At 40.0% G+C, this 17,438-nt stretch overlaps 1 protein-coding gene across 4 annotated transcripts in view; it reads right to left on the reverse strand.

Annotated features, from left to right (window-relative positions):
- The window catches only part of LOC126106893 (uncharacterized), a 206,511-nt gene that overhangs the window by 80,422 nt on the left and 108,651 nt on the right, over positions 1-17,438 (reverse strand). For 3 of the 4 annotated variants that reach the window (XM_049913305.1, XM_049913306.1, XM_049913307.1), the window contains exons 8-10: positions 11,063-11,334; positions 7,446-7,671; positions 5,054-6,219 (exon numbers count right to left, since the gene is read on the reverse strand). In XM_049913305.1, coding sequence (XP_049769262.1) covers positions 5,054-6,219; positions 7,446-7,671; positions 11,063-11,334 — 1,664 coding nt within the window. The remainder of the gene's footprint in view (positions 1-5,053; positions 6,220-7,445; positions 7,672-11,062; positions 11,335-17,438) is intronic. The other variant, XM_049913308.1, reaches the window with a different exon arrangement.

Consider the following 17,438-nt stretch of genomic DNA (forward strand, 5'->3'; position numbering starts at 1 on the left):
AGCCAGATATCAAGCTTCTTCCTCTATACCAAAACTAATGACAGGGGTATCTTATTTTTAAGTCTACAATGTGTCCTTTTAACACTGCAGTTTTCAGTTTTCATAGACATGGCTACCAGTTACAATTAATCAGAACATATTGAGAGTTATTTTGCAGGAATGAGAAAAAGAAAACAAATACTGTTGCAACAACAGAGAGGTAGTGACAGGTTGGTTGGATAGGGAAAAGGAAAACTGTAACCACCATTCATAAACATTTGGGAGTATCTGTAAAAATAAAACACACAAATTAATACATTCAAGATAGTAAAACATCGCACAAATAAAAAAAAAAAAGTTGTTCTCATTGCTAATGGAAAGATGCTCTGGAAGAGAATAAATTACTAATAGTATTGATACTCTTCAAGGTACACTCCAGCACTTCACAAATAATTTGGCGAGAGAAGACAAATGTTTTCTCCTCTCTCACTGGTCACTTAAGAATGCCTATGGTACCTGGTATATTCAGTGCCATGTCAACAGAAACAGACTGTCATGACACGACTGTTGGAAAGTTGTCCAAGTTTTCCCTCTGTGAAAGGCAAATAGTACTACCCAATATTACAAAACCCTTCTACAATGCACAAAATATAAATCTGGAACAATTAATTTTCATTTGTTATCCCATCCCCACCCGGAAAAAAAAGATGTAAGCCATTGACCAACTATCACTGCAACATTTCTGCTTAGTACATTTTATTTGTTTTACTTTACAAACATATGTGCAATGTTGAAAGAAGCTGAAACTCATAAATTATTTCGAAATTTGTGACATATTAATCATATCCCTACCATTAATATTTTCATTTTAACTATATGGTGTACATGATCATCTTAATGGTGTCATGGCTGCAAGTAATTGGATGATGCCATAAAGCTATATTTCCACCAAAACTTGAGATAAATACAGGATCTTACCACCATCTTAATGACTAAATATTGAAGAATTTTTTAATGTGTGATTTCTAACTGAACTGTGACATTTCATGAAAGCACAGGTTAATGCCATTCTTTACAGTTACACTGCCAAACTCGACAGGGAACATTAGGGCAACCACCAATAACATCACACAACCTCACTGGGCTTGGTGGTTGGAATAGAACTACAGCATCAGTGTACGTGTTACTACAAATAAGAGTTCACAATGAGTGCATCACAGGTTGGAGTAAACTGAGATAATGGCAAATTATATTAATTGTTGGTATTAACATAGCCTTCTGAATTCACTTAAAAATTTAAGTTCTGGTTTGTAAAAACTGCAATGCTAAATATGAAGTAGTAAGAGTAATCAAATTTATTATACAGTGTGTACGTAAAGTCCGGGAACACTTTCAATTATTTATTACACAAGAACCAAACATTGCACAGACATCATGCTTATGTCATTTTAAAGAGAAACCCTGAAAGTTTTGTTTCATGTATACCACCACAGCGTAGTCTGGTAATTTGCCGATAGTCAGCGCCAGTCGCAAACATTGCAAGTTCAGATGCAGAGTGAACTTACCGTGTGTTGAAGTTCAACAAAAACAAGTGTGCTACAGCTGTTCAACGGATGTTTAGAACCAAGTACGGTAAGAAGCCACGAACAAGGAAGATAATTTACCATTGGCACAACAAATTCGTTACGACAGGTCGCAAAGAGAAGTGGATACCCCAGTGAGAGTTAAGCGAATGTGGAGGGCGTACAAGAGACATTCATAAGGATTCCAAAGAAATCGGTGAGTTGTGCATCCCGTGAACTTGAAACGGCTTCAATGACTGTGTGGAAAGTCCTGCGACAGAAGCTGTCTATGAAACCATTCAAATTGGAGCTAGTGAAGAAGCTCAATGATGACGACAAAGACAAGTGTTTTGAGTTTTGTTTGCAATTGCAACAACTGAATGAGGATGGGGACGGCATTGCTAATCGCTTAATTTTTAGCGACAAAGCCACTTTTCTCACTGAAGGAAAAGTGAACAGCCGTAACTGTTGAATCTGGGGTACAAAGCATCCACACGAATGCACTGAATCTGAGTGTGATTCCCCCAACGTAAATGTTTTTTGTGCCTTGTCACGTCGAAAACTGTACAGGCCATTCTTCTTCGCCGAGAGCACTGTCACTGGATATTCCTACCTGGACATGTTGAAGCAAGGGCTGATGCCTCAAATGCAATCAGACTATCCGTTCATCTTTCAGCAGGATGGGGCTCCACCCCATTTTCATCGTGCAGTTCACGAGTACCTGAACACTGAGCTGCCGCATCAATGGATCGGACGTGCTACAGAAGGGGCAGCTGTTTCATAAAATGGCCTCCCGTATCACCAGATCTCACTCCGTGTGACTTTTTTCTATGGGGACACAAAGATCTGGTGTATGTACCACCTCTACCACATGACATAGCAGAGCTCTGGGAGAGAATACGGGAACTGACTGTCACAGTCACTGTCACAGTCAAGGATGGGTATGGCAAGAATTCGATTATCATACTGATGTCTGCCGGGTCACTCCTGGTTCGCATATCAAATGTTCGTAAAAAAAAAACTTTCAGAATTTCTATTCAAAATGCAATATGTATGACATCTGTACAATGTTTAGTGCCTGTGCAATAAATAATTGAAAGTGTTCCCGGACTTTATGTACACCCAGTACAGACTACAACAAAGTACGGATTACTGTATCTTCAAAAGAAAGGAATTATGTACAGAAACACATGCAAGATTGCTAAAATTCTTCCTATAATGACAGAGCGCACACCACTTATGTCAGTCTGTCAGCATAACACATGCTACAAATATTCACACCATTCAGTCATTCACAGACTACTGTATGTTGTGCAGGTGTGATAATGTATACAAGATGAAAACAGATAAAACACAATCTTTATGTAACAGGAAAAAGCTAGTTTGCATTCAGGTTTTACTGTGACTGCTACTTGATCCCTAATTGCACCCTTACAGTATGACATACTATATCAGTTGGTCAACTCAGTGACATAACTTACAACTTACTCCATATCTGTCCTTGTGCTGTGCAGGAAGGCAAACACAACAAAGGAGCACCTGTGTAGCCCAATGGAAAATGATTTTTATGTTTTGAGCAATAGGACAGATGCAGATTTGTGTGGACCCAAATGGATCTTATTTTGAAGGTAACCATAACTGGAATGTAATTAGTAACAACACACACTGTCAGCCTCAATCTTGTATCTGTTTTCTTACATATTACATACAACTCTTTCTGGTGGAGCACAGGAAAAGGTCTGTATTTTCATGAAACATGTCACAACATAAAGATACCATATGTAGTGTGAAAGTACAAGAAGTGGCCACTACTGATAGATAAATCACATGTTTTGTAGGAGTGTACTGAGCCTCACTGTAACTTGTGGTAGTAACACCATAAAAGCACTGGTTAAGCTAGTATTATAACTGACCACTTTATGGTCAACAACTTCCCTATAAAACACCATGTTTCACAGTACAAACTATGCATGCTGCAGTAGTTTGTGAAATTTGATTATGCTTAATTCCCACATTTGTTAATCCCACCAAACGCAACTGGGTGTCACTGAGCACCAAACCAGAGATAAACAAACTGCTAACTTGTGATACACAGAAATTGTGTTTTGGTATTTGATGCTATATGGCTGAGACCAGATGCCACATACTACTACAATGAAGTGGATCTTTACTGAATGTACTACACATGGACAAAGGCACAATGTCTGGTCCACGTGCTATTATGATCAGGCTGATCAGTGTAGACTAGCCACAAGGTTAGTAAGATTGCCACAGTACACGGTTAAAATGGATGTAGTATGCCCATGAACCAACTCACCAAAGCCATAACATAATTCAGCGTTCTAAAGTCATATAGCTTGCCCAGAGATACAAATATATATATATATATATATATATATAATATGTGAATGTAATAGCTGCAATTTTTTTATTAAAATCCTAACAAAGGACTCTCAAAAAGATGGCAGAAGGGCATATTAAGCTTAAATGATAGTCAAATATCTCGAGGGGATGCCATGTACACAAAATGTGCTACATTATGCTCTGCTGTATGCCCAAAAGTTCATGCACCCCCCCCCCCCCCCCTCTCTCTCTCTCTCTCTCTCTCTCTCTCTCTCTCTCTCACACACACACACACACACACACACAAAACGAAGCACAGCATTCTTGTTTTTTAAAAATTAACTAGCAGAATTAAGACCAATAACAGGAACATACAGATACCACCGCTACACTTACTGAAAATTGTATTTGACAATTGGAAGAAACTAACACTTAAAAAGCATGTCAAATACTTTACTACCACTTCCTGTTTTTGAATAAAAAAAGATTTAAACTTGGAAACAAATTTTGGTGCTTAATAATGATAGGAATGTGCTTGGGGTTCCCATTAAAAATTATGTTTAGGGCACAACCACCACCACCACCACCTCAAACAAGCCATACATACACCACAGTACCAAGTCACAGTGGGTTTGACACTTTCATCTTGGATTAACAACAAACTGGGTAGGAATGACGGAAGGCTCTCCACAATATGTATTAGTGTTAGGATGCAGATACATGTTTTTTTTTTTTGGGACATATTTCAACTTATCTAAAAATAAATTTAGTGAGCAGATGAAAATAAAAGTAACCAATTTATTTTACACAGCCACAGTGACAATTCAACAAGTGGTATGAGGTCTTCCTTCGTTTTTGCACAGGAAGGATGAAAAACATTGGATGACCAAGAGGATAAGCTGGGTTTAAACTTAAGATTGCATCAACAGTAGTAATGTATCTGATATAACAATATCTTTACAGAACACAAAGAAAGTCTTACACCAATACAAGGAAATTATATTTTTATTTCTGGTCTGTTCATCCAGACACATACTACGAATATAACTAAACTTACTACTTACAACATGTGCAAATATTGTTTAATACTAAGAAGAGTAATGATTCCAACAAATAATTGTGCGACAGGCGACAGAAGAAACTCTTAAACAATGTCTGTGGACACTCACATGCCAGTGGCCGCTGTCGCCGACAGGACAAATCCTCCAGGACTTCCGGCAGGAGAACCATTCACCAGGAGGATCTGCTGCTTGTCCTGGTTCATGGGCAGGCTCGCCCCCATGCCCGGAACACTGGCCCCCGGCGACCCCAGCACGGGCACCAAAAGCACTCCGGGCGGATTCTGGGCTCCGATCAGGTACGCCGTCTGCGTCGAGGGGGGCAACTGCGAACGGATGTCGCAAAGGGGAGTCATGCCCCGGGAGGCGGAAAATGCCGTGACCGCATCCGGGCCTGCTGGACGGGTGGTCAGCGTGGCCCCAGCAGGAGACACGGAGAGCACATTGTGCTTAGGCAATACGATGTAGCGTCGCCCGCCGGCTCTCATCAGCCCTTGGGAGACGGGGGGAGGGGGCGGCGGGCAACCGGTCAGTGTCGCAGCAGCGGGGGACACCGCCGGGAGTGGGGGCCTTAGGCAGCCCCCAGGTCCTGACACGCGTATCTGGGACGAGGGTGGCAACCAAGTAGTGACAGAGCCCACAATGGACACCGTAGTTACCGCATTCGTCAGTGTCTGCGTAGCTCTGTCGGCCTGGTCCAGTTTGACATATGTCGGCACCATGACTAACTTCGGAGAGGGAGATTGGGAAGAAGCGGCCCCCACGAAGGACGTTGTACCGGCCGTACCAGTAGGAACGGACGAGCACAGGGAGAGAGAAGCCACATTAGGAGCAGCGATGCCCACAGGCGCAGTCTTACCATCCTGCCTCGGCAGTCGTGCGAGTGGGGGTGGAGCACCGGGTCGTGCCGAGGGCTGTTCGGTCTGCACGTATGTCGGCACCATAACGAACTTCGTAGAAGCCGACGTGGCCGAGGTGGGGACAGCGCTAGTCATCGTTCCAGTCGTATTAGTGGATACAGAGGAGCACAGAGGGGCACAGGCTGCAGTAGGGGCAGCAAAGGGTGCCAGTGAGGTCTTATTGTCCTGTCTAGGAAATCGTCTCAGTGGGGGCAGTACGCCACTTGGCTGTGCACCTCTCATTGTAGAACTGTTAACAGAACTGTGACCATTTTTTGGGCCTTCTAGGGAACTGATGGGTGTTAAAGGAGGGGGTGCAGCAGTCACGACTGTCGTGGTTACGGAGGTCGACTTCTTATCCTTCTCGAGCTGGCAGTTCTATAAAAATAAAAAAGTTAATTAATTAATTAATTTAATTAATGAAATAAAATAAACTAGCAACATTCACTGGCATAGCACAACACCATTAAAGTAAAGCTGTATTAGATAAAAAACTAAGAGTAGTCTGCATTTTTATTTTCATTTTTTACTTTTGATTACATTTAGTGCTAAGATATTAAGAAAAAAGGGGGCTATTTGCTGCTAAAATATTCATCACAAATTGCAAATGACAATAAAGCTGTTTTCGGGGGAAAATAATGCTATCTTTTCTATAGGTATACAGCAGTCAATAAATGGAATTTATCCCATTCTGACGATTGAATAGATTTGTCTGAAACACACAAACACAGACCTGCTATTGCCACAATGGTTTTCTTGAAGACTAAAAATTGAGTAATAAGACCGACACAATACAAAATGTTCCCGAACTGGGTCATGCTCATACTACACAAATCCTGCATTACATGACATATGTTCATATAAGTGATTGTATGGCCTGAAGATGGGTTAGTGTATCTAGCACATAAACCAATAGGAACAAACAGCCTTCTGCAACAATGCACACCTGTTCGTCAGTCACCACAAGCCTAGGTATACTTTCACTTGCAATCTGGAGGATCAATCACTCTCAGATACACTGCATAATATAAATATATTTATCTCTACACACACACACACACACACACACACACACACACACACACACACACACACGACACACACCTACGGTGCAGCCAGAATGCGAGAATGTAAAACTGAATGATGGCATCACATCAGCACTTCTCTTTAAATCTACAGTAGATACAGTCATTTCAAATTATATACCGTTTAAAAACTATGCATGTAGCAAGCTACAATTACATCACTATCAAAGAAGAGCAACCTATATGTGGTCCATTATACGAATATAAAAAGTAAACACTAAGCTAAGCTTAGAAACTTACTGGACCCTCCTGACAGATGACATGTGCCAAGCTCAGTCTAATGTACAATACTAAAAGCCATCTGATCTCACATCACAGACGAAACCAAAGCTATAGTCACTTGTTCTCTCATCCACTTCCTAGGCCTCAGCCTAGCACATCCATTTAATATCAGGAAGATAATACATTCTGGCACACCTTTCAGTGCTAAATGAAAGAATAATATTATTGCTTCACACTCAAAACTACAGTTTCACTCTCAAAACTACACAACGTAAAGAGTAAGGAGTCTTAACTAACCTTACAGATGTAGTTACGCATGCTGGTGTTAATAGACCCAAGGCCCACACACTCCGAGTGGTACAGGCAGAGACAGAGTTGGCACTGCAGCGATGGCACCGTCCCCAGCAAACCTGGGCACTGGATGGTACAGACTCCGTACTTCTTTGCCGGTCCCAAAACTGTTTCACCGGTGGTCACAGTCACCGTCGCTGTGGCTGTCGCTCCTGCATTTACTGTGCAAACCCTGTAAACCGGGGGTTCTGTTCGGCGCTGGCACGTCGCTGGTCCGTTCCCCTGAATTTCAGATCTCGAGGGAACGTAGGAACGAAAGGTGGAAACACGGGGGATGAGTGTGAAAGGATAACTCTAAAAAGAATATGTACACTGAGCTAGACATAACCGATCCAATACTTTTTAATGCGCGTAGGTAAGACCACATTTTCCATGCAAAGTAAAATTGGACCGTTAAATAATGCACACGTGAATGAAAGGAACTGGAAAGTCACATTTGACAAAGATACAGAACTGAAGCAGTGGACTTAAAGAGAATGCAATTCTGTGTTATAACAACAGGTCTGATTAGCTTTGGGCATGGAGAAATCAGCTGATATGCAGTACCTCATTTATTTACCAATCGAGTGCCAGTAAATACAAATAAACACAACCTACTAAAAACTTACTGGTAGTTTTTAAATATACTTAAAGGCAGAAGAGACATTTTAAGACAAAAATCATTCAGCATTAACCATCAGACAAATGCTATGGTAAATTGTTCACACATATAGTATTATCATACTTCAATATAAAATGGCTGTCTTTATAATTTATTTATATCTTTACAAGTGAAGCTAGATATCTACTGTTAGTCTCACTATGTTGGCAATTTTCTGCTATGAAATTTTTAAATCTCACAAAACTTTCAAAGAGAATGCAGCTACAAGAGATTCCACTTATATTTGTTCTGCATCAAAGCTCAAAGCTGTACTAAAGAATTTAACAAAAGGGTTACCACCACAACTGATGCATCCAAAGGAAAGGGAACGATTTGTATAATGTTCCACCATGTGTCAGTATGTACGAAATCATTCCTAAGCACAGTATGCACCCATATATCTGACAATAATTGATAGCCTACTGCATACAGAGCTCAAAATATACCAGAAGTTTATAAATTTAGTAAAACAAAATTGGTGAGACTTTTAGTCAAAAAAGGAAGTTCTGTTTTTATACAATAGCCACACTGAACTTTTAACAGTTATCACAACTCTCAATTTTTTGTTTCATGCTAAAAGTGTGTGTGGTAAACAATCTCAAATTTATACGCTGGACAGGATGCTGAAACATTTGAGACTGAACTTCATACCAAGAAACTGTCTCTGACAAAGAAGAAATGTTGACAGTGTATTTTTTTTAATTACTGTGTTCAGTGTATTGAACTATACAAAACGTCTTTAGAATGTAAGCAATACAGCTGATATAAAACAAAAAGAACCAAAATTAATCACCGAGTTAAATCTAACTACAAATTATGAGAATATTTGTGAATTAAGACTGCATGACTTATGAAACTTTGGGTAGCACTGATCCACTTACACAATAACAAATAAAATCGCACACTAAATACTATCAAAAGCAACACTGGCACTTCGTACACTCTAAAATCTGAAGTGTAGAATGAATATGCAAAAGGCATTGTACAACATGCCTCCCTGTATATAGCATTCTCTACTAACAGTGTTTTATCACCTGACAAATATTTTCAGAACCAAAGTGTGGATAATTTCAATGTTATGGGTATATTTTCTGATGGCAATCTGAATTAAATAATGCTCTACAAATAAAATTAACTACCGTATTTTAGACATCAATAAAATGGTCAAAAAACTAATGCCTACAATGTATTAAATTGCTGAATATACAACTAGTAAACTAGTATTCACACGGTATCTCCTCCTTGTAAAAAGGTGAGGGAAGCAAGCACAGCTTATACTTGATGGGGCACTATGTATCCTACTGCAGCAGTGTTTACATCAAACACTGCAATTCTCAATTTGGTTAGAGAAAAAATATTCATCGCTAGTATTTGTGCGATAATGGGAGGAAAAGTGGCACTCGATCATCAAACTATGCACCAAATCCCTACACTAAATTTCAAACCTGTCTTCATTGTGTACTCGATCAAACAAGTTAAGCACTGTCAACTGCGACTGGTCAGAGAGAGAATTGCAGTTCAGCTATGCTACTCAGTGCTATATGAGGTTAGGCTATGGGTTTCACTCTTACACTTCCTTCCATTCAACAGCCGTCCATAATAAGACAACAACAAAACTAGACTGCAAAGGCACTCACCACAGTTAACCACGCAAGACTAATACATGCTCAACACACTGTTTAAAATCAGAGGGGGCAAATGGCAAACAACTTCTGTGATGCGCTTGCGGTCATGTAGAATTCCCACAATGTCCTCCTCGATGATCACTTACAACAACAGCACAAACTAACTTTGAATGACACACATTCAAAATTTAAAGCGAGAGTCATAACGCACCGAGACAAAAATCTGCAGCAATGTATGCAGATTAACAACAGATTGCAACACACTGTTCTTCATTGAGTAATTAGAGTAAGTCAGTTATAAAGGACATGTAATGGGGGAGTTTGTGGTTTAGTGCCACAGTTGCATAAAGTAGTAGAAGAAGCAGACTACGAAATATAACCAGAGTGACAACAGTAGGAACTGAAACTCTCACACTTGAATGATTGTTTGGGCATAAGGCAGGTGTTCTGCAGGACATGATCGTGGACGGAAGATCTAGAGGATACTTGCAGGCTAAGAATCAGTGTTTGAAAAATGGTGGAGAGTTAGGAATAAAATTTCATGTGACTAGAGATTCAGCACTGTTACAGATAGCAGAAGGATGCACAAAGGAAGTATGATGGTCGAGCAGTAAAGTGAATCTCTCCATCCCCCTTCTTTTAAAAAACGATAAGTTTAGTATTTTAGCTGTCTCACTGATGTGAGCAGCTCTGCAAATACGGGTGACCCAAACAAGGAACAGCACATCTACCAGAGCATAAGAAGAGTCAATACAAGGTACTGAACATGAAAATGACATATCTCTCACATACAGGCTACCAACAACTGTGTACTGCACTGCTAATTTATCTTAGAGTCAATTCTTTTGTAAGAATAAGCTAAAATTCTGTTTTTCCTTTTCTAAAATTTGTGCATTTTATGAACGCATGGGACATTCATCATTTGTGTGTCCGTTAAGGAACAGATAAGTGAAATCATGTTGAATGTTACCTTTGTGATGACTTAGGCAGAAAAAACTACAACTCTACTCAATAAAAACACAAAAAGCACAACACAGAAGCTCATTTATCAATTGTCACACAATGTGCAGCATCTATTAAAATCCCATCCCCTCTTCATTTTTAGTCATCTCCTACAAAACTACTATGACAGATGTAATGATAACTAGCACATTACAAACATGTTACAATTTCACATCCCCACACACTAATTCACCAGTCTCTGGTTGAAAGCTGCACAGTACGTGTCCAGCAGCCCACCTACAGATTATTTTTCCACTGATACATATAGAAGAATCAGATAACACAAAGGTACTCACTTTGGAGGGACCGCCACCTGGCCACCGCCCTTGCCCCCACGCGGTAACCTGCCGGGTCCCCTCGACGGTGTAGACTGGAGTGCAGGTGCGGCTCCCGGGCTGCTGAGGACTTTTGTAGTGGAAGCCCCGTCCTTGTCTTTCCACATTGGTGGCAGCATGCCTATTTCCATGTTTCCACCACTGCCACCTGCTTGTGACGTCACACCTCGGTTCACACCGCCCCCTCTGGGAGAAGTTTGACCTCTGCCGCGGCCTGACCTTGGTGATGTTACCTGTTGTGGAAAGTCCTCGTTGAGTCAGAGATGTGAACATTACATTTACTTAAACCCCTGGAAGATAGCCGTAACGCAATTACTGTTGCCACATATTCGATGAATTCTCACATGATACACTGAAAGCACAAACAGTGGTCACTGCTCATAATTCAAACATCATAACCAAGTCCAACAGAGCTGCAAAAACAGGAGGTACAATAAATGAAATATTCAAAAGTATTACTAATCAGTATCTCGGCAAATGGTCCACCAATCATTCAATTCTGTACAAGACCTGATACACCACAATCAGTAACACAGCACCAGGGGAAAGGAAATATGTGACACTAATTCTACAACTACCTGAGTGCACATATTGATGAGAACTTGAAAATCATATATTATACATCCTCTCAAACACTTACTTCAGCATCAATAACTCTACATGTCATTGGTTATTTTGGAGATGAAAACATTAGAAATTTGTTGTACTTTACATACTTCTATTTTTTTTCTGAGGCAATCCCACAAAACGTACTCATCACAAAGACCTAGTTCCATCAGTTCTTTGTATCTACTAGTGCACCCAGCTTTACTGTTATTCTGACGTTTTCATTGTCAGAAAATCTTACAGCAATGCTTCTGACGTCCTTCATGTTAACAGTAATGTTTTACGGCATATCAGAATAGACAGGTGTCTGATCTCCATTGCACATACAGTCTAACAAATAGTCATGCTGTTTGTACAGATCCATTTCATGACACTGAAATGCAAATAGTTTCTCATAAAACAGATCTGGAAGTCACTGAGCTGGTGTTTTGCACCGTAACGTAAACCCAGCCATTTTCGTTTTCCTCACATACAGGCATTCACTGTACCTGCTTTGAATTTCGTGACACATACATGAGGAGAATTCCTCTTATCTCCAACACCTTCACTTCGGTATTTCATCAAATATTCAAGAAATCTTCACTGTGTTTCTCTTGCAAGTACTGACCAACATGGCACTCCAATTCAGGAAACCTACCCTGCTTTTATCCCCTGATCCCCTCTGGCTGGCGTGTACAACTGGTTTTATTTAATTTGTTATTTATCTAATGCCATCTATAAACATTCACATCTGTGACACTGAGTGTCATTGCTAATGCACAGTTGTCTGTGGCCTCTGTTTCATGAATCACCAGCAACTTAAGATTAATGTCCTATTTTCTGCGCGAACAAACTGTGTGTCAGAAACTCTTACAACTACATTTCTCGACAGTCATGGCTGTAATTTGCATCCATTATAAATTACAGCAACTTACAGTTCTTAAGTGCTGATAACGTAAGCAAACTGAATGAAAACAATATGTTAGCCCTCACAGCTCCCTGTGGCTGACTTGAGAAACTCTTACCACTTCGGATTAACACTTTAGCCAACTGAAAATAAACAGTGTTGTAGAATGATTGAATCTCACATTTCATTTCTCATTTGTTATGCTGCTTTTCAAGTATTCTGTGCGAACTTATTTTTGTTAGCATAATTTGTCTCCTGTAGAAATGAGTACTATTGTTGAGTATTTGTCCATTTTAGAGGTGATTCAATTCGACTACAAATAGGGAAGGGGGTAGATGTACATATTATTATTCATCAGTCTTTCCTTCTCATCCCATCAGGTAAGTCTATCCTGACCCAGGGTTTTGAGTGACTTTTCCGAAGTCTACTCCTTTTTCCTAAAGCTCTCCAGTTACTTTCCCTCCACTCCTCTTCCTTCCCCTCCAACCCTTCTGCTGGAAGAAGGAGCCATAGGCTCAGATTGCTTGCATAAGTAAAACCTTTTTAATACGTGCATGTGTGTTCTCTTGTCACCACTTGGCGAGTAGATTTTTTTATCCATACTATTAAATCTTATTGTCAAATTTATTTACAGACTAAGCACTGAAGCAGCAACGCAAATACTATGATTGTGTAAAAGTATGTTTCCCTAAAGCTACAAACAGAGAAAACATAATTGTTACAAATACTGTTCAAAAAACAACTGCAGCAACCTCTCAACTACTTCAATATATTATGCCAAAAAATTGAAACATTCACAACACAATTCGTACAAATTTTGTGCAGTCTGCCTGCTATGTTTGAAATCGGCACATGAAAGGCTTACACAATCTTTCAGCATTGCAGGTATGTTGACCAAACAAGGGCTTCTGCAGATAAAACAAGATGGAAACCGGAGCTAGCAAAATCAGCATAATGAGATGCACAGCCAAAAATTTCCACATGCAATGGCTGCAGAAAATTTATTTGTTGGTGAACAGTATATAGGCAAACAATGAACTCAATTAGATTAACTGTGCTGAAAACTCTGAGCCTTAATCTGAAAGGTCTATTGCAATTTCCCCGGCCAAGATACCAGTAGGAAACAACAACTGAGTCTCACAGTTCTTTGCTTTCACAGAGTTGCCTACACACTACCTTGCTTATCACACCCTGTACGCGTGATGATGAATTTCAACTGGTGCTACTTCCTCTGACATCCTGTATGTTAGAAACCTTTTCATAGACTGTAGAAAAAATTGACATGAGATACATCAACAAAAAGAGTCAGATTTTGAAAATATAATTGGTTGCGAAAGCTAGAATTTTGTGTGTATGTTTGTGTGTCTATCGACCTGCCAGCGCTTTTGTTTGGTAAGTCTCATCATCTTTCTTTTTAAATATATAAATATACAATGTAATTGGATAGATTAAAAAATATACTCACTCAGCAGTGGCATGAGAACATACGTATAAACGGTATTACAGTTTGCAAACTTCTGCAGCCAGTGGCTCCTCCTCTTAGCAGAACAGTTGAAGGGGTAGGAAGATAGGTGAAGGAATATGTTTGGTGATGTTTAGGGAAAGGATAGACTTCAAGAAAGTCACCCATAACCATGGATCAGGGTAGAATTATTCACCAGAAATCCTTTTCCTTCACCCCTCTTCTTTCCCCTTCAATCCTTCCACCAGAAAAAGGATCCACTAGCTCCAAAAGTTTGCAGACATGTTATACAGAAAGATTAGGCACAATTTTAGATAAGGCAAAAGTAAAGGTGCCAATCTAAGACATGCAGATGGGAAACACCTTAAATTAGCAACTACAAAGAAGGAATGTGTCAAATGCCTGGATGACAGAGAACATCTGCCTTGAAGTGTGATGAGGTGGAAATTGCTGGGAAAAATGTGTGCTCTAGAAATGAAGTCAGAGTTGGAGAGGGCAATGAATGATCTGAGATCAAGCAATTCAGAAGTCAATACACACCTTCAGAGCTTCTGAAATGTGTGAAAGACACAAGAACTAGAAAATTATTTGAGCTAGTGTCAAATATCTATGAAACGGGTAGATTATTATCAGATTTACAAGGAAAGCCATCCCATTACCAAAGAAGTGAAGTGAGTAACTGTCAAAGCTATTTAACACTGACCACCATATGACACTTCTAAAGCACAGTCCAGGAAAAAAAAAAAAAAAAAAAAAAAAAAAAAAAAAAAAAAAAAAAAAAAAAAAAAAAAAAAAAAAAACCTGAAGACATTATTGGCTTTGGTGACTGTGGTTTCAGGACAGGAAAATATATTTGAGAAGTATGAGGGGCATGCAATAAGTAATACAACACCTTTTTTCTCGGCCATTTTGGTTGAAAAATGTGGATTTTGTTGGGGACATCATGAAATATTCCCACTTCAGCCAATATAGTTTCATGAAGTTCCGACTGGTAGTGGCACTATACGTAGCCTTCAAAATGGTGTCTGTACTATAGGTGCTCCAAGCAGATAGCTTTAACTGAGTTCCTTTTGGTGGAAATCAGAGCATGGCAAGTATTCATAGGCCCTTGCAGGATGTCTACAGGGAGCTGACAGTGAGACATTGGGCAAGGCACCTGCACCTATTATCATCGCAACAAGGTCACGCAAACCTGTCTGATCTCCAGCATGACGACCAGTTACCACAGCTGTGACTCCTGCAATGTTGGAACGTGCAGACACACTCATTCGAGGCGACTGATGGATCACAATCAAACACCTCATTGCTCAACTGGAAGTCTCTGTTGGTGGTACTGAGACACTCATTGACCAGTTGGGGTACTCGGAGGTGTGTGTCCACTGGGTTTCCTGCCTCCCCAACGGAAGACCATAAAGAGCAACACAGGACCTTTCGTGCACAATTTGCTTGCGTGTTACAGGGCTGATTGTGACAACATTTTTTTTGGTCAAACATCATCACTCCAAACAAAAACAAAACAGCAAACCCCGGAGGGGCACCCCACCACACCTCCTCTCCTCCGAAGAAAATGTTAAAAATGCACCTTCAACCAGTAAAGTCACGGTGACGGTATTTTGGGACTCTGAAGAGGTTATTCTGTTTGATGTTCTCTCTCTCTCCTGGTGCAATGACCAACTCTGAAGTGAACTGTGCAGCCCTCAGGAAACTGAAAAAATGGCTTCAGCCTCTTCGTCATCACAAGGATGCAAACAAACTTCTCCTTCTCTGTGACAACGCAATGCCTCACACAAATCTGTGCACCCGAGAAGAGTTCACAGAACGTAGCTGGACTATTCCTCCTCATCCACCCTATGGCCTGAATCTCACATTTTCCGACTTCCATCCATTTGGCCCAATGAATAATGCTCTCCACATGAAGTAGTAAGTGGATGATGAGGAGGTTACTGATACAGAAAGACGGCTCCAATGTTGTCCGGTAGAGCGGTACCATGGCACGCCCTCCCAATAATGTGGCATAAGGCCACTGTACTGAACGGAGATTTTGTTGAAAAATAGGATTTTGTAACCAGAGGAGTGGAGAATAATATGGTGTACTGGAAAACTGAATAAAACTAACCTGCTCTCAGAAAAAAAGTGTTACATTGCTTATCGAACAGCACTTGTATTTCATAAGGGAAAGAATTGGGACCTACTTTTCTAATCTATGGCAGGCTTACAGAACGCTTTCAACAAGGGAAATAGTATTTTCTTAATCTTCAGGCATGTGTGACTAAATTGCAGAGGCATAAAAATAATCTGGTCTTTACAAAATGCAAATATGTATAATAAAAAATAGAAGATGCGCAAAGACAAGTTTGTGTTAAGAAGTATGTAAGGAAGAGATGCGGCTTACCACCACTGCCATTAAACTCAAATGTCAAAGATGAACGATCAAGTAAATGAAATAAAATTCCAGAGGACGAAAAGCACACATGGAACGTACACCACTGATGAAGCTGTCAGATAATAAAATTCTCATGGAAGTAAGAATGACTGAATATTGCTGAAAAGAGAGCACACTTAGTGCACTTCATAATGTAAGAATAAATGAAGCTATTGTGCCTATCTGCAACTCAGCATCTCCGCTATATGGTGTGTAGCAACTTTTATTCTTTAATATTGTTACATTCCATTCTGGATTTTACGTTGTTTGATAAAACAAAGAATTCTGTGGAAAACTTTAGGCAGAGAGGGGGGAAGAGTAGAGGACATCAAAGACTAGAATATGGAAAACAGATTATAGATGCAGCTGAGTGTAAAATTTACAAAGCAATGAAATGATTTGTGATATAGGAAAAGATGGAGAATGGTTTCATACAGGCTAAGAGAGAGAAAGAGAGAGAGGTAAAAAGTAACCAATCTAACTGCCACTTATAGTAAGCACTTACCACATACCTTACACCTCGTCAGTAAGCACACATACCCTTCAGTGTATTCTAATGCCAAATGAATACATCTACACAGGTTAAACCAAAAACCCAGTGAAAATGTTTGAGATGATGCACTGAGAGCAAAAGACAGCATAAAAGCAAAAATCCAAGTCATTCCTACGTTTTATGTCCCTTTTTACCATTCTTATGTTACTCAATGGTGAGTGGAAGCCTATTTAAAGATCCATTCCTTAAATGGAGACATTAACAGAAATTACCTGCGGTTAAGAGCAATTGAGGAAGAAAGGATAAAGACTGTAAAGTGTGTGTGTGTGTGTGTGTGTGTGTGTGTGTGTGTGTGTGTGTGTGTGTGTGTGTTGTTGACAAAGCTCTTAATGGCTGAAACCTTTAATTGTGAGAGTCTTTTGTTGTGCCTACCTGTGACTTTGCATCTCTGCTATATGTTGAGTAGCA

This window comes from Schistocerca cancellata, chromosome 10, assembly GCF_023864275.1.
Source record: "Schistocerca cancellata isolate TAMUIC-IGC-003103 chromosome 10, iqSchCanc2.1, whole genome shotgun sequence".
NCBI classification, from domain to species: Eukaryota; Metazoa; Arthropoda; class Insecta; order Orthoptera; family Acrididae; genus Schistocerca; species Schistocerca cancellata.